The sequence below is a fragment of the Melozone crissalis genome, unplaced genomic scaffold (genome assembly GCF_028551555.1).
Source record: "Melozone crissalis strain CALT ecotype California unplaced genomic scaffold, PUWL_Pcris_2 ptg000061l_1, whole genome shotgun sequence".
NCBI classification, from domain to species: Eukaryota; Metazoa; Chordata; class Aves; order Passeriformes; family Passerellidae; genus Melozone; species Melozone crissalis.
The window spans coordinates 17,920,230-17,946,695 of NW_026535839.1; the positions used below are offsets into that span (position 1 = coordinate 17,920,230).

General features: G+C 49.4%; 1 protein-coding gene across 1 annotated transcript in view; it reads right to left on the reverse strand.

Moving 5' to 3' along the window:
• Nucleotides 1-2,285: 2,285 nt before the first annotated feature.
• Nucleotides 2,286-26,466, reverse strand: part of FGF18 (fibroblast growth factor 18) — a 64,793-nt gene continuing 40,612 nt past the window's right edge. Inside the window, exons 4-5 of the mRNA XM_054288021.1 lie at nucleotides 18,037-18,143; nucleotides 2,286-3,006 (exon numbers count right to left, since the gene is read on the reverse strand). Of these exons, the coding sequence (XP_054143996.1) occupies nucleotides 2,740-3,006; nucleotides 18,037-18,143 (374 nt within the window). The 3' untranslated portion in view covers nucleotides 2,286-2,739. The remainder of the gene's footprint in view (nucleotides 3,007-18,036; nucleotides 18,144-26,466) is intronic.

Genomic DNA, 26,466 nt, shown 5'->3' on the forward strand with positions numbered 1-26,466 from the left:
GGATGTCAAAAAAGGACCTGTCCAGCAGGGCTGCTGACAACCACCTCTAACCAGCTCCAGGCCTGACCCCTGAGCACAGCCCAGGCAGGAGAACCATGTGCCCCATGCACAGGGCTGTCCCTCACTGGGCACAGGATGGATTCCTCCTATTCCTGTTCAGTCTTTGAATGTCTCCTACCCAGAGCACCCTTCTGTCCAACATGAAGGTCCTCTGAAGGGGAATTCTCATCTTTGCCCCTGCTTTTGTTGTTAATAAAGCCTGAAAGCAGATGTTCAAATACAAACACTTAATGAGCACCATTAGCCAACAAATCCCTCCAGCATCACCTAATCCAGGTGAGCATCAATCTCCTCACCACACTGCCTTTCCACAGCCTGAGGAACCTGTCCCACTGCTGTCCAGGAAATACTCCTGTAAAGCGATGACATGAGAGACAGAGGCCCCAGTTGTATGCCAGTTGTATGACCCCTCACTCCCATGTGCCAATTTCGCATTGTAGGACGGGGAGCAGATCTTCCCTGATTGCTCCCAGCCTCAGTCTAGAAGAGGAGATCCCTTCTGCCTGCACTGCTCCAGCCGTTACTGCCCCCACCCCTTTGAATTTCTCCAGGAGCAAGTAAACCCTGTTGTTCTGACAGTGAAACCATCAGGGCCATGGCAACATTTCAAGAAGAAAGGCACCCATAAAACCTTTCTCACTCTGGAAATCGACTGGGTGTCTTTTCTTGGAGGTACTAACACATCAAATCTCCAGTTGCTCCCAATCTTCCACCCCAGCACTCCTCTGAACTTTCCCCAAATCCTTCCCACATGAATCAATCTGGAGACAAAGCTGGCAAAGCCTTCCAGCCCCCACCAACCAATTCCACCCTTGGGTCCCGCTCCTGTGCTTGTCTCCAGGTGCCCCAGGAGAGCAGCTCCCAGTAATGCCCTGGGACAGGGCCTGTTGAGTGACCTCCCATGCTCAGCTGGCATGAGGCATCACCTGCACAGCTGCCCAGCTCCTCCTGGAGCAGTGTGGAGTGACCCTGCTTAGCACTGCTCATTTTTCTCCAGGCTTGCAAGGTTTGGAGATTGGTTCAGATAAGCATCCTCAAGCTTGCATGCTTATCTGCCCCATCTCCCAAACAGCTTTGATCTGCAGGATTTGGCTGCAGCTCTCAAAGTTATCTTGGGAAAGCTTGTTCTGGGGAGAGTCATTCTCCTGATTAACAAGAAAATCTTTCTTAGTGGCTTTGAGCATTTCCAGCCCTGGCTGTACCCAGGGAATGTAGCCATGTCTGCAGACAGAGAGAAGGAAAAGCCAAGCAAGCTTCTCCTTAAAACTCCACTGGGGCTCCCTCAGCATTCCAGCTAAAATCTGAGGTCAGATATTTCATCTTGCTTCTTGTTCCCATTTTCTGTTTGTGGGGCACTTTACATCACCCATATCCTGTGCAAAATTCCTGGAAGGAAAGCTGGCTGGACTGACCAAGGAAACAAGTTCCTGGATGAGCTAGGTGAACCATGCAGGACAAGGAAGAGGGATTTATCTGACTGAGGGCAAGTTTTAAAAGGCACAATTTTGAATTAAACAGCTGAAAGCAGGAGCCCCTCTAAAAGCTCTAATGAAGGAACCACAAGCCACACGTAAGTATGTGTTAATGCAGTCAGATACTCATTTTCCAGTTTACTTTCTGCTTGGCCACAGCTTTAGGAAATATTCCTTGGACTGCAAGGTATCAAATGTGCCGCTCTTGAAAAACGCTGGCGTGGATTCCCTCACACTCAGCCCACCACCATCACCCTACTGAGACTGTTCCTTGTGGCAACAACCAGGGAGGAAGAGGAAGATGGTATTAAGGAACAGGAGGAACTACAGAATCAGCAATGAAGTTTATAGTGGGGAAACTGCCCCGAACATTTCCTGCCAGCCTCGCATAAAGGATAAATATGCATTTAAAAAACACTACTCAGGGAGGGGAAAGAAGTGTGAACAGCAAAAATATGTACATATGTTTTAAATAATTTTTTTTAATTGTTGAGGCAGTAATACTTGGTTCATGGAACTGCAATATACAGAGAGGTGAAATAAATAGCTTATATATATATAATATATATAATATAGCTGGTTTTAAAATATTCCCTTATCATTGGTGTACTAGGTCATCTTGTAGTCACTTGAATGTAGTTAGCAGCATTCTCCAGAAGTGAGCGGGATGCAGGATCACGGAGCCGTGACTCCCAGTGTCGTCAGGAGGGTACAGAGGGTCGGTGCGCCGAGAGCTCCGCGGGCCCGGCCCCGCAGCCGCCGCCTGGCCTGGCGGGCGCAGGCAATAAATACATTACTGCAACCGGCACTTGGCGGGGCAGGGTCTCAGTAACTTTGGGAAAGAACTTGGGTTTTCTTTGGTTTTATTTCTTTATTTTTAATAATTTTTTTTTTCCCTCTGGGGATATGCTTGAGAAGTTGTCCTTTCCAAAAAAAAGCAAAAGAAGCACCTGTGTGTCATCAACAACAAGAAGTCAATTTAAATAGAGCAGTTAATTTCATTTTTCAAGTCACAATAAATCCCGAACAGCTTTCCCCAGCATTTGCCATCTAGTCTTTTATTAATTTTTTTTATTTTTATTTTTTTTAAACACAATGTACAAAAATAGAGCTTCTTCCTTATTTTTAATGTAAAAATATTCCTCTGGTGCAGTTTTTTTTTTTTTTTCTTTTTGTGGTTTCTTATTGTGACACTATTTTTGTCTGTTTAGCTGGGGTTGGTGGGTCGTATTCTCTTAGTCCTCTTGGTGACTGTTGTGTACTTGAAAGGTTTCTGTATCTCCATTTGCCCCTTTGGGTATCTCTTCATAAAGTGTACATCTTGCTGATTTTCCCGGGTCTTGGGCCCTTTCCGTGGCCTCCCTTTTTTGGTGAATCCAACATACCAGCCTGAATATTTTGCAGACATCAGTGCCGTGTAGTTGTTTTCTAGGACTTTTTCAATGAAGACACACTCCTTACTGGTGCCATCAGGCTGAAAAAGGCAAAAAAAAAAAAAAAGAAAGAAAAAATAAATAATCCAAATGCAAGCTCAGTGACCAAAACCCAATTTGGCATAAATAAAATCATCACATCTGGACCTCTTTTTTGGTTCAAACATTCTTAATAAGAGCCATAACAAGCATCAGCTAAAATAGATTTTTTTTTTAAAGCATGAAAGCGTGAGGTCATAATTTCTTTTTTTTAAATGCTCTTATCCAAGGGGAGAAAACTTTTTCAAAGACAACAGTTAAGTTTATCCAGTCCAGTGCCTTCAACTGCAAGCAAAGCAAGACATCCAGCTTTGCTTTCTTCCCTTAGGGAGAGAGGATGAATTGAATTCGTGCCAGGGAAACATCATACTTAGTCAGAAAAAAACCAAACCCCAGAATCTCACATGGCCCAAACAACAGTGTTTGCCCTTCTACCCCTCACTCCTGAAATACCTCATGGGCTTTCACCCCCAACTACTCAAATCCCACTAAAATTATGACAAGCTTCAGTCTAAGCCTCCACAGCAATTTTAAAACTCTCCTCCATGTGATCCCAGGGCACCCCCTGGCACATGGACCACACATGGTGCTCCAGGGCTGCTGGAGCCACTGGGGACCCCAGCACCACTCCAGTGCCTGGGACCCTGGAGAGCCCTGAAGCCAAACTGGGCTCAGCTCAGCCTGGAGATCCCACCAGACCCAGAACTGGGCTTTGAACACGGCAGAACAAGGATCTCTGCATTCAGGATTCTCACCCAGCACAGGCAGCACTGGAGGGAGTGACAGCATCACACAACTGCATCTTCAAGTCCTTGAGCATAAAGGAAGTTCTTCTCAACCATAACCTTCTGCCAGAAAACATTTTGCCCTTTAACTGCTGAGTCACTGGTACTGTACTTAGAATGTCACATGATTTGATTTATGCTTCAGAAGATATTCAGGAGTAGATACAGGATAAGTAGATATAAACCATCGCACAGGACTTCATTTAAAGCTCAGCAAACTCAAAGGAAGGATTTCCATCATAGCCCAATTCAGCTTCCCACTGATATCAGATGAGTTTTTTGGAACTACAGGCCTACATACACTACTATGAAACCCTGCCCACCCAAACTAAACACTTCACCCATCATATCCTGGGGGGCAGGGAAGCTGCAGCAGCGTGAGCTTAGGGGCCCCTCTGGGCACAAGGCTGGGGTGAGCAGCCAAACCCTGCATGGTCACCATCCTTCCCCCAAGGGCAGCTCAGCCTGTCCTTCCAGTCAGCCATCCTGAAATGTGCTGCACAATCCCTGTGGAGTTTGCTGCAGTTTGTGGAAGGGCAGGGAATCACGGAACAGGAGGGAACCCCTCCAGGCCATGCCGCACAGGCTTCCCTGCAGCCCTGAGCCCCAAACACACACGACAGGGGAACCATCAGGCACAGTGACCCAGGCTGGAGGCAGCAACAGAGGAAAGCCAGGATGGCTGGTCATCACCAGCCCCCAGAGCCAGCCATTCCTCCAGGACTCCATGCCTTCAGCAGAGCTTTGGGTCCATCTGTGTGACAGAAGGTGATGTTTGCTCTGAAGTCAGCACCTCGAGGCTTTCGGCACCAGGGAAGGTCTCGTTAAGAGGGCAAATTCTGGCGACTCTTCCAACAAATCTGCCAATCCAGGGCCTGCACAGGGGCTCTGCCTTAGGACCAGCAGTCTCCATCCAGGACAGGCACAAAGGTCCTCATTTTACCATCCCCAACTGGAAGCTCACAAACGCTTTAATGAACAGCAGAACTGGGCAAAGCTCAGTGATTCCAGTTCCTGGGGGTGTCATTCTACAAGTCCTGGGTTTGATCAAAGCCACATGAGTGGCAAAGGGGGAAATCAATCAACACCACAGGGTTCCACCAGAATTCAATGGGAAGCCATAAAACCAGCTCCAGGTTTCTCAGGGCCCAGCCCACTACAAACCCTTCCCCAGTGAGTGGAGAATTTTTAAACAATACCATGGCTGGGATTCAAATCCACCCAAAGCCAGGTGCCTGTGAACCGACCGGATCTGTACCGCAGGTAATTGGAAGGGTTGTTCCCCCCATGCTCGTGGGAAGGGACTGGATTTGAGCCCTGACCTTGTTGCTAGGAGAATTAAGGGTTTTTCATGCAATTTGGGAGGGTTCCGCTTCTACTGCAATGTCAGTTTTTCACGGAAAATGAAGACTGGAATGAAAAGAAAACATGTGTGTAGGAGGGGGGAACTTATTCTATTAATAACAAAAAAGTATTTACTTATACCTTCAAATTTGCCGACAGAGCCTAAGACGGAGACAGGAGGTGGAGGAATAACAAGGTGCAACTTCAGGCCAACCTCAGGGCTAATTTGAAGTAAACAAGGTGCATGAGATAAAATAACTTCGTTCTGGAAGAGGAAGAGCTAAATGGTTTGATAACATGAAATTACAGCAGCATTTACAAGTACCTAGAGATAAATCAGGATAAGGACCTCACTTCCCCAAACAGAGCATTCCTGTATGTGCTAAGACACGTCACAGACACACAAATGATTTTCAAATACTGACAAGATAATTTTACAGTTTCTTTTATAATCCCCAACAGGATAAATCATTCACACAAGTTACCTACACCATGAAGAACTGTACTCACAGCAATCTATTAGGGGAAAAATCAATTTGTGAGGGTTTTCAGTAATTTTTAAGCATCAGGTGCCCAACGTTTAAAATTTAATAAGTTCCCTACTTGAGCCATAGCAAAACACTTCTTGGGTCGGTCAGCCATCCCCTCACTCCTCCAAAGAGAGGGGGGTGAAAGAGAAAAGGGAGACAGCTTTAGCCAAGCATCACTCCCTGCTCCAGCCACGGGCTCACCCTTCCCCAGGAGCTCCTGGTGCAACCGACCCAGGGCTGCACCCTCGGTCACCAACGCAGCTGGGAGCTGCTGCCAAGCCACATTTCATACACACTGCGCTGGCAGGGATGGGCCCTGCAGAGCACTCACTCTCCAAAACACGGAGCTTTGCGTTTTCAACTGATTCTTGACAATAAAGAAATTCTTGAAAGCCTCAGAGCTGCACAGGGGCTGTCTGGCCCAGTGCAATGGCCTGGCCACAGGACAGAGGAAGCCCCACAGCCAGCCCCACATCCCTGTCCCCTCCACAGCAGGAATGAGGGCTTCCTGTGCCCCTCATGTGCCCCACTGGCTGCTCCTGCCTTTTGGTCTCATCATCCCACTGGCAGCAGCTCCAGCCACGCTCCCTGCTCAGAGCAGGACACAGCAGAGGCACAGCCCTGCTCCTGCAAAGGCTCTCTGCAAGTCAGACACCAAATTGTTGGGGTTGGCCAAGGGGCTGCTGCCTGGCCATGCAACAAGGCCGTGCCACCTGGCAGGTCAGTTCTTTGCAAAGAAATCATTCAGAGATGTTTTTGTTTAAACACAGCCCAAGAACTTTGGGAAGATGTGGTATCTGTTAGCCAAATTTCTGATAAATGCCTGTTTTAAATGCCACCTTTCAGGGAAAGCTCTGGGGCGTGGCCCAGGTCTGTGCAGAGTGAGGGGAAAGCGCAGCCTGAGAGCCTGAGCAGCGCCCAGGGCTGGCTCCAGCAGAGCATCTCCTGAACGAGGGCTGGGGAGCAGCCCCGCTGGCACTGGGGCAGTGCCCGGAGCAGGCAGGGAGCTGGGCGGTGCCAGGGTTTGTGCAGGGCAGGGTTAGAGCAGTGGCAGCCCGGGCTCACCCTGCACTGAGGGGTTCGAGGAGGGTTTGTCACCGTGAGCCCGCTCCAGCCCAGCCGAGCCCAGGGCCGCGCCGGGCCGGGCCGGGCTCTCCGAGCACACCGAGGAGCAGCCCCGGATTGTTTGTGCAGAGCATTTGGTGAGGGGCTCTCCAGTCTTAAACGTGAAACGTTCAACTGACACTAAAGCAGAATTAAGTGCCAAAGCATTTGCTGCTTCTACAATTACACTCCGGAGCGCTTTGGTGCTCCTGCTCTCCTTTTATGACCCAACTTGGTCTTATTGTAGTTTGGCTTTCTCGTTTTAAGTTCTCCAAATGGAAAGGATCAAAGAGCTCTTTGTTGTCGTGGCAGGAGCGCTCCTCGGAGCGAGGCATTCCTGCCACGAACAGCTTGCGGCTCAGGGGGGATTCGCGGCCGCTCTGTGCCACCAGCCCGAGCCAAGGCATCAGCAGGTGCAGCCCCCGCGCTCCCCGCAGCCAGCCCAGCCACCTGAGCAGCTCTGCGTGGCACACGGGGCCGGGAAAGGTTTTCTCATTTACGCTTCACAAATCTGGCACCGGGAAATCCAAACTTCCCTCGGCTCTCGCAGCAACAATGAGCTCCGGCAGCAGCTCGGGTAACAGCGAGGAGCGGGGAGAGAAGCCTCCAGGACGGAGAAGTTTCTCTGTTTGCAAAGATCGGGGTTAGCTAAGCTTAGGTTAAAACACTTCCTCTCCTCAAGTGCTGCTGTATTTAGGAGCTGTCTGGGTGAGCGACTGACTGGTAATGTGCTGCAAATAACAAAAAACCCCAAACACCACCAAACGCGTCCCTGACATCCCAGAAATGCCGGCTTGGCACAGGGCACAGCGAGTCTCAGCACTCCAAGTGAGAGGGGGCTGAGGCTCTGGGTTAATTATCACCTTTTCGGCAGCTCAGCCCCCAGGCTCGAAGTCAAACTGTGGTGACACCAGCCCTCCGTACTATGGAGAGCATCTCCCTCTGCGAGGGAAGCAAGACCCCGCCTCCCAAAAATCCTGGAGTAGGGAAAGCTACCACCCAAGCAAAAGGTTTCCAAGAGGTGCACGCATCCAGGCTTTTACAAGGAAAACCGCTGAAAAGGGACCCTTCCTGCAGCCATCCTTCTCTCTCCCTCCACACATGCCCTGGTACCTCACTGTGCTGGTTTTCATGCCACCCCCAGGTGTGAGGCACACCCACTGAGCTCAGCAATCATTTCAAAGGGCTGCTGAAATCCCCTCGGACACTGACACTGTTAGATTCACCCACTGCATTACACGGACAAAATCCCACCTTGTGTCTCCTAAATTTCACAGCTGACAGCAGGGAAGGCTCGGGTTTCTAGGAGCAGCACGGCTCAGCACTCCCCGTGAGCTGCTCCTGAAGGATGCCCAGCTGAGGAGCCAGGGCTGGTGCCCCAAACACCACTGATAACCCCTGGCAGCCCCAGAGCTGTTCCCCCAGCAGTGCCCAGAGACAGGAGGCTTTCAGGAAGTTCCATCTCTGCAGTTTTGCACAAGCTCAGCTCAAAGCCAGAGGGCCAATGCTCGGAGTCTCCTCTAGACTTGCTCCACATGGCTTGGAAAATCCCAAGTGGAAGGAGGCAATACAGGAGCAGGGTTAATGTCACAGCTTTTAGCACGGCCCCTCTCCCCCTTGACACACACACACACCTTCTAAAGGCAGGTCAGAAAACACGATGGGGAGGTGAGCACAGCCCTGCCAGAGCTCACAGTTCTGGGGTGGCAGAACCTGCTCACTCACAGCAGAGAGCCTGAGTGCTCAGCCATCCCCTGCACTTTATGGCATTATCAGGACAGATCCATCAGCAGCATCCTGATGCTCAGCATCTTGGATTTATGACAAAGCATCCTGACCACAGAGACACCTCTTGACCCAAATGCACATTCCTGCTCCTAGAGCAGGCTGTAAATCAGGGAAGCTGCATCCATAACTGCCAAGAGTCGCTCAGCCTCATGCGCGTTTCCTCCAGCTTTCTGCCCTCTGAACCTGCACAATCCTCCGAGGAAAATACTTAGGAGTCATGATGGGCAGTTCAATAAAAGTGTCTGCCAGCACAGTGGAGAGGTTAATTATGTATACAGGACATCTAAGTGCATTCACGAGGCAGGGAAGTAACACAAAACCTCGCGGAGGAGATGCTCCGTGGAGGGCACATCTCCCTCCAGAGGCCCCGTTCCAAAGCAGCCCTGCCCACGTTTGCCCCCAGCTGCCCCCATGTGCTGGGAACACCCCATCCCTCCCCAAAACAGGCAAAAATGGGCACGGTCCTGCATGTGCGGGTCAGGACATGCAGGCCGGGCAGAGCCCTGTGCCTGTCTGTGCCAGACACAAGCTGCAGGAACTGAGAAAGGAAGAGAACAGTTTAAAATTTTTATTTCCTTCCACCTTCCCTTCCAAAATTCCCTTTTTCTAACTAAGTTCAGTAATCCCCACATTGCCCTGGGAGAGGTCTCTGTCACAGGATGAACTGGAGGACACAGACGAAGGGAGTCTCTGTAGGCTGGACCAGGCAAGGCTGGGGTTACACCAGGACAGGCCTCCTCACCTGCTCCTTCCGTCACTGCCACAGCTCCTGCCAACGCTGCAGCAGGGTGGCCACAGCCTGAATTAGGGCAAACCAGGGGGCTTCACCTGGGAAGATGCACATTTACTTGACAGACATTCCTAACTGCATCTCAGAGAGCTGCATGTACTTAATGAGGAGAAATATCAACTGCTTTTAAAATGAACTTTATTAAACCAAGAGAAAATGTAGGAAACTCAAAACTGCAGGTTCCCTGGAGCAGGAAGCTGTTGCTCTTCAGGAGGTATGAATCCCCAGGCAGGTTTCAGATGTGATACCTGAGCAGATCTATGGCATCTGCTGTTATCTGCACCCACCAGGTCCAGTTCCATGGGAGCTGGGAGGGGCTGCACGTGGTAAGGGATGGGAAGGTGTTTTTACCCCTCTGTACAAAGCACAACCTGCTGCTGAAGGGCTCTGCTGGGAGCTCTTTTCCAGCAGTCATTTCCAGCCTCCACAGGCCAGTCCTGAACTTTCTAGAAAAGCCATCTAAGAGCAGCCGCATATTTCATGTAGCATATTTCATATTCAATTCAATATATAATTGGAGCAAGGTGGGGGTCACTCTTCTCCCTGGGAACAAGCGACAGGATGAGAGGAAAGAGACTCAGGCCTGGGGGAGATCCAGGCTGGGCATCAGGCGAGATTTGTTCAACATGGGAAGGGGCTGCCCATTAAGGTAGAGTCCCCAGCCCTGGAGTAACAAAGGAAGGCCTGGAGGTGCTCTGGGCTGGGGACAAAGTGGGCACCAGGCACAGCTTGGACTCAGTGGTCTGGGAGGGCTTTTCCAACCTCAGTGATTCTGTGATACAGAGAGTTGTGCCACTACAGGAAATGTTTCCTTAAAAATTTGTTTAAAACCCAGGTGTAGATGATGAGTGGAGCAGCATAACAAGACTAGAAGAGTTGCTGACCTCATAGCAAGCTGTGTTTGTCTCAGATTTATTCACATTAAACAAACACGCACACTTACTGTAAGTTATCATTTCAAACAAATGCAATTTCATCCAGCCAAGATTCCAGTAGTGACACCACTTTCCATGGAGCAAGCTTAAATGGGGGGAATTTAGAACCAGAAAGGTCATTGTTTGTATGCAGGATGGCATTAGCTCTCTTCATGTCAAGTCATATTACTAAGAAAAGAGAGAAATCCATCATCAAATCAAGTGCCATCCATAAAAAATTATCATCCAGATTTGTTCCAGCCTGTGAGTGACCAGCTTCCATCCCTATGCAACAAATGCAAGGCTTGAGACTTGTCCTCCCTAGGGAAAACTTTGTATCTTTGGGTATCCAAAAGATAAGGCAAGAGGATCTCAAGAACAACAATGTATTTAAGCAGAATCTACTTTTCTTGGACCTTAAATATAGTTCAGTAACTGACATATCAAATAGACTCTATTTTGCTACTGTTAGAGCACAGGTTTTATTCTCCACTGCAGAAATAGCCTCTGTCTTCTCACCTCCTCTCCAAAACCAAACTGCAAGCCAAGGAGAAACAGTCCTTGAGGAGCAGGAGTGCCCTGAAGGTGATCTCAGCTGCACCCATTTGAGAGAGACAAGGCTGCACTGCTTCCTTCCTTCCTGCAGTTAAATACATCCATATATTTGCTAAGCAGTGCTTAGAAGAAACATCACCCTCAGCTTAAGAGATGCTCAAGACCAACAAAAAAATTGCACTTAGGAGATGAAATGCTGTGAGGAAAGCAGTTAAATCCAACTTGATAACTGTCAGCACAAGATGCATTCAGCAGCACCCTCTCCACCCAGACAGGACAAGGCATGACCTGGGCTCAGGGATCCCCATCAGTTATTTTAATTAACATTAAACCTTTGGGAACTGAAATAGTCCACCAGGACACACAGCTGCAGCCACCACAAAACAGGGGACAGGAGGTCAGCAGCTTTAAGGTGACACTTGCTTCCTGAGGACAGCAAGGATTAAATTAAATTATCACACAGCTTTCAAGAAGATGGTTTTCTTCCCTGGAAGGGCATGGACACCTTCCAGCCATGGGATAAGGAAACCATTCAGAGATCAAGCTTACAAGCTTGGGCTGCAAGCGAACCTTGACTTTGCAAAGCTCAGTCTGAGAGAGAGCTGGGGCTTCTTAGAAATATCCAAAGGAAACATGACATTTCCCAAAGAGGAAACACAGTAAACCTGTAAATGTGTTACTCAGCTCTCTGGTGCCCTGACACAGCCAGGATACACAGTGCTCACGTCCCCAGCAGAGTACCTGCGAGTCCTTATCATAAAAATAATACTATGAAGAATGTTTATTTTTTTTTTTTAATAAAAGGACCATTTGCTTTATTTCAGAGCAAACACTTGAAAAATTAGGGCTGTGCTGAGAAGCTTAAGTTAACTGGAGATGTTCACATACAGATAAAAGTAGTTTTGGGCACCCAAACTGCCCCAGCCCTGGAGGTGAGGCTGCCCCAGCCCAGAGCAGAGCAGGACAATCCCTCCCTTGCCCCTGGTGTCCCCAGGACGGGGATGTCCCTCCTGGCTCCAGGGCACTGCTGACTCAGATCCAACTGGCCACGGACCAGGACCCCCCAGATTCCTTCTTGCAGCTCATCTCCAGCTTCTCAATGAAATTTGGGGTCTGAGAATGGAGGAGGGTGGTTTAGCTTCCACTTTTAATTTCATGAGACTCTCAGCTTCTGAATTTTCAGAAAAATAATTCAATTTTTTTTCCACAGGTTGCAGAGGAAAAAGCCTGATCAGGTAAATGCAGAAGATTCTGATGGCCCAACCGAAATAAAAGTGGTTTTGTCATCTGATTGCTTTTAAGACCTTTGCAATCCTGCAGGCTCTGATTCCAGATTTTTGGACACTTGAGACAATTCTGGATCAGGTCTCCCTGTCCTAAGTATGGCAATGTCCAAAGCTGCTTGGTTTCAGGGTCCGGTGCATGTGTTTATTTAGATGACTTAAACTAAAAAAATAACTCACAGGAGAGTGAAGACCCAGACTGCACTTCCAAACGAGATCTGATCTGCAGCAAAAGCCATGGCAAGTTCTGCTTTTGCATGAGATGCCAAGTTGGAATGGTTTATGGCTGAGCATGTCACAGAGAGATCCACAAAACACGTGCTATTAAACCTGACACCCCACCAATCCTGCTCATGTTTATGTTGCAAATTCAGCATTCAAAAATGTAAGGTTTTACAAGCCCCTTTCAAGCAACCCGAATGCTGAGCAACTCCTGGAAAAATCCTGGATAAGCATCAAACTCCAGTGAAACTTAGAGTTCTGCCCCAAATCCAAGATGCAGTTAGGTGTGGTTTTAAATATACAAGCTGAGGAGGGCAAACACTTCATTTACTGCACCAGAGTTCCAAACTGCAACCCCGGGGTGCCCCTGCCCTCTCCACACACTTCCTGGCACCTTTACAGCAGCCCTGGCTGCCAGGATGGCCCTGGCACGGAGAGCTGGCACCCAGATGTCACACAGGACTGGGGCATGTGGAGGGCACTGGGCTCGGGGCTCATCCTGGAGTGTCCTCACCTCAGCCCCCGGCCCTGCAGTGAGGAACTGCTTCTCCACCAGCAGCTTTTCAAAGACAGCTTTCCAAGAAAGCTTAACCTCACTCCCAGCCAAAGCCAGCTGATGAAAACCTGCTCCGGGTACAGCAGAAAGGCTTTGGAGGATCCTGGGGTGTCTCCCACCCAGATGAGTCTCCTTCCCTCCTGCTGAAGCCTCCACAGCTCCTTCTCCCATGGGGCCAGAGGGTTTCAGGGGCCCAGAGCACATTTACAGGCCACAGTGGGCACCTTCAGGCTTTGATGCTGTCAAGAGTTTTTTAGCCAACTTTCCTGACTAAACACACACATGCCTCAAGAAAACCCCTATTTTAAAGCTGTAATGTAAACAACTTCAAATTATTACTATCCCCTAAAGGCTACTGCTGGCAGGCATCAGTGATAAAGCTCTGCCAGAGCAGTCTGGCATCTAGCAACAATTTGTTTGTTGTCCTGCAAAAATACAGAGAGCCTTGCCATATGGTATTAGCAACTTTCTGGTAACATTAAGAAATATATTGGCTTGGAAAGCAGTTATCACACCAGCAAAAATGCTGTGTCTGAGAGGCAGGTCTCTGCTGTGAGTGGCACCAGCACAGTGGTGCTGGTCAGGCTGGGAGAGGCACTGGTGGCCAGCCTGGCCGTGCCACCTCCTGTCCCCTGTGCCAATGACATGGCCCTGGCACAGCCAGGCTTTGGCTGGCACAGCTTTTGTTCAGGAGCTGGGCTGTGCCTGGGGCCAAAGCTCAACACTGCAGTGCAGGGAGGGCCCCAGTGCTGCAGACGTGGTGCCAGGGACACATCCCCAGGAGGCACCCAAAGGATCTGACACCTGCCTGGAGCTCTGCCTCAGCCTCAGCTGCCCACAGCCTCCTGCCCTTCACCAAACAGCTTTTCCCCTCTGCTCACACTCAGCTCAGAGAATGGAGGAATAAAATCAAACTCATTAAAATGCTTTTACAAAAATAATGCCCCTATATGCCCCCAATACTACCTTGATTTTGAGAGTGTGTGGACACCAGATCACTGAGGATCTTTGAAAGGAGGTGGGGTGTGAAGAACCCTCCCCAGGGATACCTGCTGCAGCCTGAGCACCAGCACTCACCAGATTGCCTCATCCCACAGGGGGTGTCAGGGAACTTCCCTGGAGGCAGTGCTGGGCTCAGGAGATGCTCTGCTCTGTTCCCCATGCAGCAGCCACCCACCCTGGCTGTGCCCAAAAGAAAGGCAGGCTCTGGCCATCCTTTGGTGCTTCAGGCTTCACACAGACCCCTGACTGCAAATGTTCTCCTGGCAGAGGATGGCACAGGGCAGGGAAAGGCAATCTCTGCAGCATTCTGCAGTTCTAGGGAGCTGGATGTGTGTAAGGACAGGCTCAGCAAGAGCAGCTGGAGCCCAGCTCAGGTAGGAGCCACCTGCTCAGCCCAGGCTGCTCCTCACTCTGGGAGACTTCAGTGACTTAGCCTTGCCCTTCAGCAAACACAAATCATCCCAATGCTAATGCATGAGATAAGAGAAGCTGAGGCAGAGAGAGAAAACACAGAAGGACTCCCCAGGAGAACCAGTTAGAAGCTCAAGAGCACCTCCAAAGAGACCATCAGCTCCTCTTTGCCTCTAACAGTGAATTATTGCCAATATTCAGAGTTGTTGTGTTCTAGATGACTTGTCACAAGTGGACAAGTCACATTGTGCCTCTCCTTTGAAGAACTGCACTTTTGAGTCCTCTTCCCCTTGTGTTTGTAAAAAGCCTGATATAAATAAACAGGTTTAATAATTTTTTTTAAAGACAAAAAAGTTTCTCAGAAAAGCAGCTGGCATTCTTGTTCTGAATTTTCATATTTTCCTCTCTCTCCTGATTCCACCATAGTGTGATTCCACCATAAAGCCTGGAGAAGAGAGGGCTCTAGGAAGAACTTATTGCAGCCTTTCAGTATTTCAAAAAGGTCAAAAAAAACCAGGGACAAACCTTTTAGCAGGACCTGTTGCAGTAGAACAGGGAGTAATGGCTTTTACTAAAAGAAGATAAATTTGTACCAGATATAAAGAAGAAACTCTTTGCTTTGAGGGTACTGGCACAGGGTGCCCAGAGCAGCTGTGGCTGCCCCTGGATCCCTGGCAGGGTCTAAAGACAGGTTGGACACTGGGCCTTGGAGCAGCCTGGGACAGTGGGAGGTGTCCCTGCCATGGCAGGGGTGGAATGGGATGAGATTTAAGGTCCCTTCCAACCCCAAAAATTCTGTGATTTTATAATAAAGTTCAATGGTCCACAGAAAACCTCAGGAAGACCAGATAACTCAGGACCTACAATTTTTATGTAGCTCCAAAACACCATGGTCTAAGAAACAGACGGGCAGAAGTAAAAAGAAAGAAATTTAAATGTTTCTTGGGCCTTCTCCAAAACAACACCAAGAATCCACAAAAAACACACTCTAGTTTGTTTTCCCCAGGCACTGCTCACTTGTAACAGAGAAGTGACTGCTGTACAACACATCCCCTGTCTCGTTTTCCAAAGCATCCCAGAGTGCCAGTGACCGCAGCAGCTGCTGTTCTAACAGAGTCAGGAGCCTGCCCAAACCAGCTCCGAGCCCTTTGGTCACTGCTGCCTGTGGACACACACAGCAGCACCTGAGACAGGCAAAACCCACAAGGTTTGGGGCTCCTGAGCAGGCTCCATCCGAGGGCTGTGCTGGGAAATCATCAGAAATAAGGACACAAAGGCTGCTCTTTCACCCCCAGGGGGCTAATGTTAATCTGCTTCCCTACAGCACAGCCAGCTCCAAGGTGGGGAAAAGCCCTGTCCACCTCTGGAGCTCTTGTGTTCATCACCAGTTCCAGCTGAGAACAACAACCTGCTCCTGACCGTGGCACTCTTTGTAGGTGATTATGGGACACAAAAGGGGCTGAATTCAAAGCAGGTTTTCAACTGGGGGGGATCCAAAACTGCTGAGTGAGGAGGAGAACAAAGCCAGATGGCATGTGCTGGTCTGGTTGGGGATTCTGCAGGGCAAGGCAATAGGAAACGTGCAGAGGAAAGGCCCAGGTTGGTCCCATGGCTCCTCTCCTGCCAAATGAACATAGCAGGACAACCATGGAACAATCACTCCGTGGGCTTCATTCCCCTCCACCCCCAGACTGAACTTAAATATTTGTATAAGCCCAGGCATAACTTTTATCTCATGTTTTCCTTGGGGTTTACTGGCTGTTTAGAGCATTCAGGCTAAAAAGCATTCCCTCAAACTCTTGCCACAAAGAGAGCTGAAACCATGACACTAATTAAAACCACACTCTGGTATCAAGAAGACATGCTATTGTTTTCTTTTGTTGCTCATGAGGAGCTGTTAATATGGGCAACACCTCTGGAACATTTTCCTGCCCAGCGTTCCCTCCAGCCCAGCTCGGCTGCTTTGGGAAATTGTCACAGCCTGGGCTGGGAGGGCAGCAGTATTTACAAGAACAGACTTATTTATTCTTTGTAACAAAACATTTGCCAGCTTAACACCATGAAAAGCATGAAAAGCACACGGGGGGGCGGGTAGAGGTTCACGCTGCCTGAAAGGTGACAAGTGAAACAAGTGTCCTGCCTCAGTGCCCAGTGGGCCAAACCAAGGGATGAGCCTTAAATACACATTCCATATAAATATATGGTATGTTTGGAAAAACTGAGTGCCCAGGAGCATCCTGACTTTGCCAGGATGCTCCAGGGCACTCCATTCAGAACAGGAAAGGCTGTGGGCTGCCCTGTGCCACTGCTGACTCACCTGCGGCAAGGTCTGCTGAAGGAAAAGGATTTTTCTAAGATTTTGTGCTCAATTTACCCCACCTGAGTGCTTCTAAGGTCTCCATGACTGGCATCAGCACCTCATAAACATTAACAACATTATCCTTACAACATTTCTGGGGAAAATGCTCAGATCTGGGGAAAATGCTATGAGCAGATTTAAAGGATGGAAAATTAGGGCACAGAAAAATCTCAGGTAGGTTTGTGTCCAATGCAACCTTCAAAAGCATCCAATATGGTTTAAAACCAGTTAAAATAATTTCCCTGTCCAAGACCAAACAATGGGGTCCCATGCAGGGTGGTAACACAAGTGCAGGAAGCAGAGACAATTGGCTGCTTTCCCCCAGCCCTCTCAGAGTGCTAATTTCCATTTCTGCCTGATTTTAAGCAGTGCCCTGGATGCCTCCTGCCTCGACAGGTAGCTCCAAAGCAGGTGAGGCACAGGGCCCTGGCTAGCAGCAAATAACCTGATCTTGGGCTCCACAGAGCATCTGATCCCCAAGGAAGCACAAGTGGAAGAGGGAGGGGTCCTCCAGGAAAGGCAGTGTCCCACAGGTGTCACTCCTGGGACCACAACAGCAAATAATTTTTCATCAGAGCCATTTGGTCTCTGGTTTCTGTTTGGGAGCATGGCTTTCACTGCCTTGACTAAAAACAAAACTCTGCTTCCATTTTTCACAGCCACAAAGATGCTCGATTGGAACTCCTGGTGGTGCAAAGTGAGCACAGCCGAGGTTTGAAGGCTGGAATATTCTATTTGACATTTTTTTTTTGGTGGCAGTTCAGCTTTGCACAAGCCTCTTCCTGGTTAGCAAGCCTCCAGCCTTTCCAGCAATAAAGAAGGACTGTGTGAATTACAAAAATACTACTTCAGCACACAAGTTGGGCTGAAGGGTGAATACAACTGTTAATAACATGTAATTTGTTACATGCTTCCATTGGGGAGGCATCCCCCAACGTCCAGATTCCAGCCCTGGCTGTGCCATGCCAGTCCCTGGCTCCTGGAGGGCAGGAAGGAGCTTTCTGCTGCCCAGCACAAACCACAGCACAGTGCTCTGCCTGCCCTTCTACTCTGAATTTGTCCCAAAAGGAGTTCTGGGGGAAATTCATATTTGAATGTCCCCCCAAAGAAAGGCCAGGTGAGGAAGGTGCTGTGGAGGTGGCCATGCACTGGGATGCTAAGGTGACATCTCCCATGAGGCACAACCCCATGCACACCTGCAGCAGCACTGGAGAGCCCTGTGATGCTGCAGGGCTCCTCTGCAGCGTGGGGGGACTCAAGAGCTTCCCTGCAAACTGTCCTGCTCCTCATCTGAGGCTGGCAGACAGGGCTCAAACACAGCATTACAGCCTTGAGGAGGCTGCTCAAGGTAACACTCAGGTTACAGATGAATTAATAGGAAACACTTACCTTCCCCACTAGCTTGCCTTTCCTGTTCATGCAAAGGTAGAAATCTGTCTCCTTCCCTTTGATCCGGACTTGACTTCCGAAAGTGTCTGTTTCCACTAGAAGCTGGGCTTGGAAAGGAAGAAGAAAAGAAAGCATTTACCCGTGTGGTCCATGAAGGCACAGGGTGCAGAGCTCCCTGGGCACTGTCCCAGTGCCCAGCTGGACCACACCATGCCCAGGTGCCCTGCAGGGCACAGCCCCAGGGAGCACCAGGGGCCGAGCTCGTGGCTTGGTGCAGGACTGACACCTCTCCACTCACTCCCACATAGATACCCCAGATTTAAAGCTGCTTTACCACAGAATAACCAACAATACACACAATATAACCACACGTGTGGGCTCCATCTGTCACACCAACCCCACCACCACCAGCAATATTAACTCAGTGTTAATACAACCAGAGAATTGCTTATGTTGGAAAAAACCTCTGAGATCATCAAGTCCAAAACTGTTCCTCCAGCACTGTTGAGGCCACCACTACACCCTGTCTCCAGGTGTCACATCTACATGGCTTTTAAACACCTCTGGTGATGGTGATGCCACCACTGCCCCGGGCAGGCTGTTCCAATGACAGCCCTCTCCTTCACACTGCAGGAGGGTTCTTGGAGGCTAAAATGTGGATTTTATTCTCATGAAGATGAAAGATTAGCATGACGAGAAAGAAAATCCTTTCCCCACAGCCAGCAGCCCTCAAACCCTGCACAGAAGTGGTTCAGCCACACACTCCAGTGCAAAACATCACAGTGACCTCCTGAAGGTCACCACAACAGCCAGCAGGGAGAAATTGGGCACTGCTTGTTCTGTCTGATGCACACCCACCCTGCACAGGTCCTCCATGCATTGTTGTGCATCCAGGAGGTCAGAAATTTCTTTCTGGCAGTCCAGACCGAGATCTCCAGCTCTAGCTGGGAGAAATGTGGCCAATCTCAGTGTCTTGCAGGGTATTAGTGCCAGAGCTGGTTTGCAGCAGGAGCCAGAGTAGAGGACAAATTTCTGCTGCATCTCCATAAATGCCCTGTTCTGCCACAGCTGTACCTGCAGAAGGGGCCAGGCTGCCACCCAGACAAGCAGCATGCCATCATCATCATCTCAAAACCCCAGACAGATCCAAATCCAGCCTTTTACTCCATCTCTAATCTAAACACAAATTCCAGTCATGCTCAAGATTCAGATTCCAGGAATTTCCCCAGAGAGGCAGGAACAGGCAGACTGGACATTTTGGTTCAGATCCATCCCCGCCATGGAGGAGGAGAAAGGAGACATGGTTGAAACACAATGCAAGAATGTGTGAGTGTCAGCGAGTGCAGCTCCACGCTCCTGCTCTGGAAATACTCACGCCTGTGAGTGCTGAGCCCCACCGTAGAAATACAGCTTTTGCCAAACTCTGGAGAATGTTTGATCTGTGCTGCAAAAAGTCACATTCTTTTTGGCATTCATATTTCAAACTTTAAAGCCCTCTAAGAGCAAATATGTTCATTGTAAGGATTTACCATGGGGATAGAAATAGGAGTTTGTTTCATTTAAACACATTAATATTTTTCCCACTTGTAAAGTCAGCTTTTGGCTTCTGCAGCAGTGCAAATATCACAGACCTTTAACTCACAAGGGCCCTAAACAATTTTCCCCTCACAGCTCAGTCACATCTGTAAGTTCAGGGGTTTCCAGTTACTAGCTGCTTATATTTATTTAGATCTATTTGTTGAACCTGTTATCACAGGGGATATTTAAATTATAACTGCTTTCTGACAGCAAGTGGAATTATGTCTGTATTACAGCAGGATATCCCTTGCAATCATGCACAGATACGGATATTTATGGAAGTTTTTCAGAAACACCTCATGGGTTTAGGTACCTGTGATGGAGAGCAGCCTGAAGCAACAACTGGGTGCTGCCCACTTTGTCCCTTCACCTGCCAGGGCAGTACCCAACCTGTGACCACTTCTGTGAGGAAGGGCCCTGAGCCAGAAATAACCCCTCAAAGGGAGGCTGTCAAGGTGAGCCAGCCAGGAGGGAGTGATGGCACAGGGCCAGGCCAGCTCCTCCAGGGCAGGCTGGAACCCGGTGAGTGCCCATGGCTCCAGGAAGCTCAGGGAGGCTGCTCAGGTGCAATGCAGCATTAACAGACAAGGGAACAGCAAAGGTGGGACTGTCTGCCTTTAAAGAGGTGATTCTGAAAGGGCTTCTCCTCACATGAGCAGAGGATGGAGTTCAGCCTCAGAGCGGGAGTCCAGCAGCCAGCACATGAGCAAAGGTTGTGGAGCCAGCAAAGCCTGGTCCAGGAGCCATGGCCAACACCCAGAGCACCAAGGAGCTCCCCACAGATGTGCAGTGGCCAAACCACCCGGGCATGAACACTGGTGTGGGGCCACCCAGCACAGGGCTCAGACAGGGCTCCACACAGGCCAGAACAGGAGAGCACAGCTCCCTCTGAGCATGCGGGGCATTCCCTGCCCACTCCAGCCTCAGAGCAAAAAGCTGCTGAGAGTGACTCTGAACATCAGATACAGGCTGTGGCCAGCCAAAGGAGGAGCCAACACCGACAAAACCCTCCACATGAGAGCTGTGGTCCCACGGGACTGGCAGCAGCTCCCACCCTCTGACGCAGGTCCCCGTGGCAGCCCCTGCTCAGAGGGACAACACGGGGCACACTGGCTCGTGCTCCCCACCCCCTCGCTCTGCAGCCAGTATGACTAATATCCAAGCTGATTTTAATTTGAAAAATATCACCTTAAAAAGATGCCGGTTCCCTGCTGTGAAAATTAAAACCATCTGGATGGAGTGATTTCAAATAATTAATGTAGGACTCCTTTGGCACCGCTACTAATTAAAATATGATACCTTCCTCCCCTTTTTTAAATAAAAAATTTAACTAAAGTTTAAAGATCTAATAAAATAATGTCATAATTTAGAAGTAGATGGAAGTCACCTTTCCTGCAGGCTGCAGAGGTTACGGCAATTACGGAGGTTATTCCTCCCAGGCAAGTGCCACAGCACAGCCTGAGCACTAGAGGATAAGCAGGCGTCCAGGGAGATATTTGTGCTGCAAACACAGCAGCATCCATCCCAGGGCCCTGAGAGCCAGCCCAAACCCCCAGGGACCAGCCTGCACCCCGTGCTGAGGAGTGGGAACAGAGGCCAGGGGGGTTCAGCAGAGGATGTCTGATCCCTGCTGTGACCTGAGCTGCCCCAGGACAGGCCAAGGCCTCACAGAGGTTTCCCACTTCTGCAAAATCTGAGTCTTAAGATGTAGGAAACATCTTATTTCTAGGGATCCCTGACCCCCTTTTCTACAAGAGAGATCAGTGCAGCTCTAGGGTGGGTTACAACCTATAACCCAGGGATCTGCAGCACCCCTGACACCTGATGCTTCCTTGTGCAACAGGCATCTCCCTAAGTTCTCTCAGAAGCAGGGACAGGCACCTTAAACAGCACATCTGAAATCCTCTGGGATGAATCCCAGCCCTGAAGGATGCAACCAGAGTTCCTAGGGGGTGGAGGCTGACCCAGCACCCAGGGGCTGCTCATGTCTCCCCTTCCACTCACACACAGCAGGAGAAAAGCTCAGCCAACACATTTACATTAATTCAAACTGGACTTGAATGCTGTCCTGTCCTGTGATAGGTATGTCATGGCACAATGGAAGTGCCAGAGAAAATCCAAGAGAATGTACAGGAGAGTTCGGGTGAAATGAGAGCCACCATGCCAGAGCAGCAGCCCCACAGCACTCTGCTGCTCAGCACCCCTGACTTCCAGCCCCATCTGTCCCTGGACACACCACACAGAGACTACAATCTTTATTTTCAAAGGCCCTGTGCTCCAATCTTCAGATCAGGTGTTATTGTTTAAATTCTTTGACAGCTAGATATTCTGATATATTTTCCAGGGGAATAAAATAAAGAGCAAAAGAGAAAAGATGTCTTTAGAGGGTGAGATCTCCTGCTACATGTTTTTCCTTATTGGCCCATTTAACCTAAACCTTCCTGAAAACTCCCACTGGAAGAGACTGGAATTCCTCACAAGTCTAGGTGAAAAGGATTACATATATATATACATACATATATGTATGTTGAAAAGCTATCTACCAGCTAAGAAAACATGAAGTCAGGGAGATATGTGAAGGTGGCAGAAAATATGCCAAATTATCTTTCAGATATTTCCTGGGAGTGGGAGGACAGGAGCCAGAAAAGCACAGGGAAAGAGGAGAAAGAGGGCACCTGAGAAGTGTAAGGTGTACAAGTACCAATCACAAAATCCTCAGGTCCAGATAAAGAAAGAGATAAAGGGGAAAACACAAGAAGGGTGCAGAAGGAATAGCTACTTCAAGTCTATCCACTGGTTTGTGGTTTTTTCAGGTGAAACCCTTGCAAAGGGAGCCACAGGGAGAAGGAACACAGCTGCTTACACTGTCCACAGGCACCCTGCAGTTGGCAAGACACTGGGGAAAAGGATCTCAGAGGGGACAAAGATTTTGTTGCTTTGGTTGCACTTCTTTTTCTGAAAAGTCAGGGGAACCATTCTCAGACTTGAAACCATTTCCAGCTAATGAAGAGGATGCACTGACACACTGAGGCTGGGAGCACAGCACCTGGGATGGAGGGCAGCTTTCCCAGTTTGTTACCCTGGAGCTGTGAACCAGGACATTCCCATCTTTCACAGTGCATAGATCACATCTGATGGGAGAGCAAAATCCACTCTGCTGAGACTGAATCTTCTCCTGAGACTCCCAGCATGGGCAACAGTGCTTGAAATAGTTGAAATCTGTTCAAACACTGCCTACCCCTACCAAAACCACATGAATCCTTTCCACAACCACAACATAGGAGAGAATGACCCTGTCTCCACAGTCATGATGTAATGATGAGGGAATAACACCAAAATTAGGTAAAGTCTGGCAGGTCTAATGAAGCCTGCAGGCTGTGGCCCAGTGAGGGAATCAAGGCTGCATCCCTAAGTTTTGTCTGCACACGTGCATAGTCCTGCAAACTGAATGGTATTTAGTAGTTATAATCCACAGAACCCAGCTCCCTTCTCAAATATTCAGGTGCAAATTAGGAGTAACCACCCCAATCAGTGAGGCTGGTGCTCTGACCCACATACCACTGCCCTGAGCTCATCCTGTCTCTCCTGAGCACAGCATATGCACATCAAATTATTAAAAGGTATGTTTGTGGGAGGAAGACTAAGAGCAGTTCTGAGACCCAGGCTCCAGATATTGTCTGTTTTAAGCCACCGTGTTTCAGGCGCCAGGAAAGTGCTCGGTGTCAGCACAGAGGCTGCCCAGGGAGCAGCTCCAGTCCTGCCCAGGGTTTGAAAGATGCTGTTACACTAAATGAGGATTTCTTTTAAACGCTGTAGCTTTCACTCGGTCAGCACCCTAACTGTTGCACCTGGGGATAAAGACTTTTTGGGGTGTAAGGTCCTCAGGGCACCAACACATCCACCGAATGCCAGGTCCCGGCAGGTTTTCCTGCCCCATCCCGGGCGGGAAGGGAAGCGGGAGCGAGGGCTCTGTGTGCACAAAGGCTGCAGACACAACCTGCCACCCGCACAACTGCCTCAGTAGCTCTCAGGAACCAGACAGGTTAAATATTTGCATGGGAGACATCTGAAGAAAATCTATAATGCAGCAAAGACCTCAAAGCCATTTGCACTACAGCAACCTGATCTTGTAAATACTTCCACACAAAGGACTTCACACACATCGGAAGTGCCTCGAGTGCTGATAAAGACCCTACAGGCCGCAGGGCCCCGCCTCTGCCAGCGGCGGCAGGGTGGGAGCACAGCCTGGGACGGGCTTTGGGGACAGCTTCCCCCGGGGCTGGGTGCTGCCCACTGCCCAGCCCGGGGCTGGGTGCTGCCCACTGCCCACCCCGAGGGAAAGGTGCAGGATCCCGGCACGGAGCCCCCTTCCCCTCCTGGCAGCTCCCTCGGGCCTCCCCTCCGCAGCAGCCACGGCAGCCTCGGCCTCCGGGCCCTGCTCTGGGCGCTGCCGCTGCCACAGCCCCGCCTCACGCCCGGGCGGCTCCTGTCCCACATCCAGCGCTCTGAGCTGTCCCTCGGCGCTCCCTGGGCTCGGCCGCGGCACTCGGGGCCAAGACACGCAGGAATCTCCATGCTGGTGCCAAGCACACCAGCCCGAGTGCCCAGCTGTGCAGGCAGGACACGCTGTGCTGCAGTCAGCCCAGACTGCACGGCCCGGATGGTCAGCACAGAAAGTAGCGCTCTCAGGCTCTTTGGTGTCATTCTCCACTATTTAATATCACTGACACACCATTCCTAGAAATATGAAATCACATAGTGGTTGAGTTGGAAGAGATTTTCAAGCTCAGCCAGTCCCACCCCCCTAGGCAGGGGCACCTTCCACTGGACCAGGTTGCTCTAAGCCCTGTCCAACCTGGCCTGGACCATTGCAGAGCTCTTACCTGTAGGGATGCCCACCCAAAAAATTTCCCTACCACTTCAGCAGTAGCTAACAAAACACAGCCAGGAGATGATGCTGAGCTGGTGTTCCCCAAGCATCTCAGGGACCATCTCAGGCAGATTCTGCTTCCCCGCCCTGTAGAGATGTGTTGTTTATGCCAGAATGGCACTATCAAGGTAAAAAGGACGTTCTAAAACATACAAGTCCTCTTCCCCAGACTGCCAGGCTCCTATAGGATGACAAAGCTTCCAAACATAGTCCCTACAAACTCACTCTAGTCACCACATCTTGCGAGAAGCTTAAATGAAAATGTGCTAATTTGAGGTCTTTTATTAGCCTACACATATGAAAATTGTTTGAGAGTTCAACAGATATAAGACCAGAATCAGACCAGAATAAATGCCAAGGTAGGCCTAAGAGATTTTTGTCCAACTTAAATAAAACTTTAGTAAATCCCTGAATTGGTAATTCTGTGAAAAACAAAACAAATAAACACACACAGAAACACCCCCCCATCGGAGCTGTAAGTACCATATTACTGGCCCAGGCTGGTACTACCCAGAGGCTGGTCATCCCTTAGCCATGTGAGAAACGAATGCAAAATACTGTCATTCTAACAGGGAGCCATCTGCACCCTTTTGTATATCTAAGAAAACAGGACTAAGCAGTGGGAATCAGGCTTGACCTCTTGCAGATGTTTTATACATAATTCACCATAAGAGACACTAAAAATATTTTGGCAGTTGCTTCAACGATGGTGAATAAGTTTCTCTAGACAAGATTCAGTAAAAGGGAGGCAGGTAGCTTGTGTGCTTTAAAAACGCCTGGGCAAGGACAGCTGTGAACAAATTCTGTCCCGAACTTTGCCACCTGCAAACTTGCCATGACTAAGAAATAAGCCTGGAAAGAGAAACGTTCAGAATGTTAGCACAGAAATTCCTCTATCTCACCAGGGTGTCCCGCTGCCTCCAAGCACAGCTCAAGTGGACAGTATTTCTACAGAGGCAGGAAAACTGCCTGACAAGCTGCCAGGCTCTGAGTCTGGAATTACTGAAGGATGAGCCTCAAAAAAGTTCAGAAGATCTGTTATGCTTGAAAAAGCACCTAAAATGAAAAATAAAGGGCCAAACCTTGATGTCTTTGATCATTCTCATTTGAATAAACTCCTACTGACACAGTCAAGCCCAACAGACAACGACCTCAGAACCTGGCCCTGAGCTCCTCACTGAAACGCATCCAAAGCGCTGGAGTCTCTCGGGTCTGGAAAGAGTGTGAACCTTTCCCGTCCCCGCAGAGGGTTAGAATTACTGCAAGAACAAACCCCAAGGAAGGTATTTTGACTCTCTTGTTCCCAGTCTCAGCTGGACCCAATAAAAACACTGGTGTACACAAAAATAACAATAAGGAGAGAATGACCAGCCCAGGAGCCCATGTGCTCTCGTGTCTCTGCAGAGCTGCTCCGTGTGTGCCCAGGAGCTCAGGGCAGAGCACAGGGACCCTGCAGCACTGCCCACCTCCCTCAGGCAGCTGCTGGCGGGCTGCTCATCCCCAGGGATGAAGTAGGAGTGATGTCAGCACCACCACCTCCTCTTTCCAAGGAGTCCCAAACACATAAATCTCTCCCACATCCCAACACCCAGCTGGTTTCACCCACTGCAGCAGCCAGCCTGTCCAGGCTCCACTGCTGTGTTTGTGAGTGCTCCAAAAGGGGCTGATCGGGACAAATGTGTCAAGCATCTGCAGTACAGCTTGAATTATCAGACGTGCCCAATACACAAAGATGTTAAGTTCTACCAAGCAGGGTTCTTATTCTGCACCAGTAAAAGCTGAAATTAGGATAATTAATTTTATGAATCAGAGTAGAAGTGTGTCTATGCATTCTCTCAAAGGGACTCATTGTAACATTCACTTCTTTCAGCAAGTGAAAAATATGCTGAAAATAAGGTTGCAGGATGCCCTGGTGTTTTAAG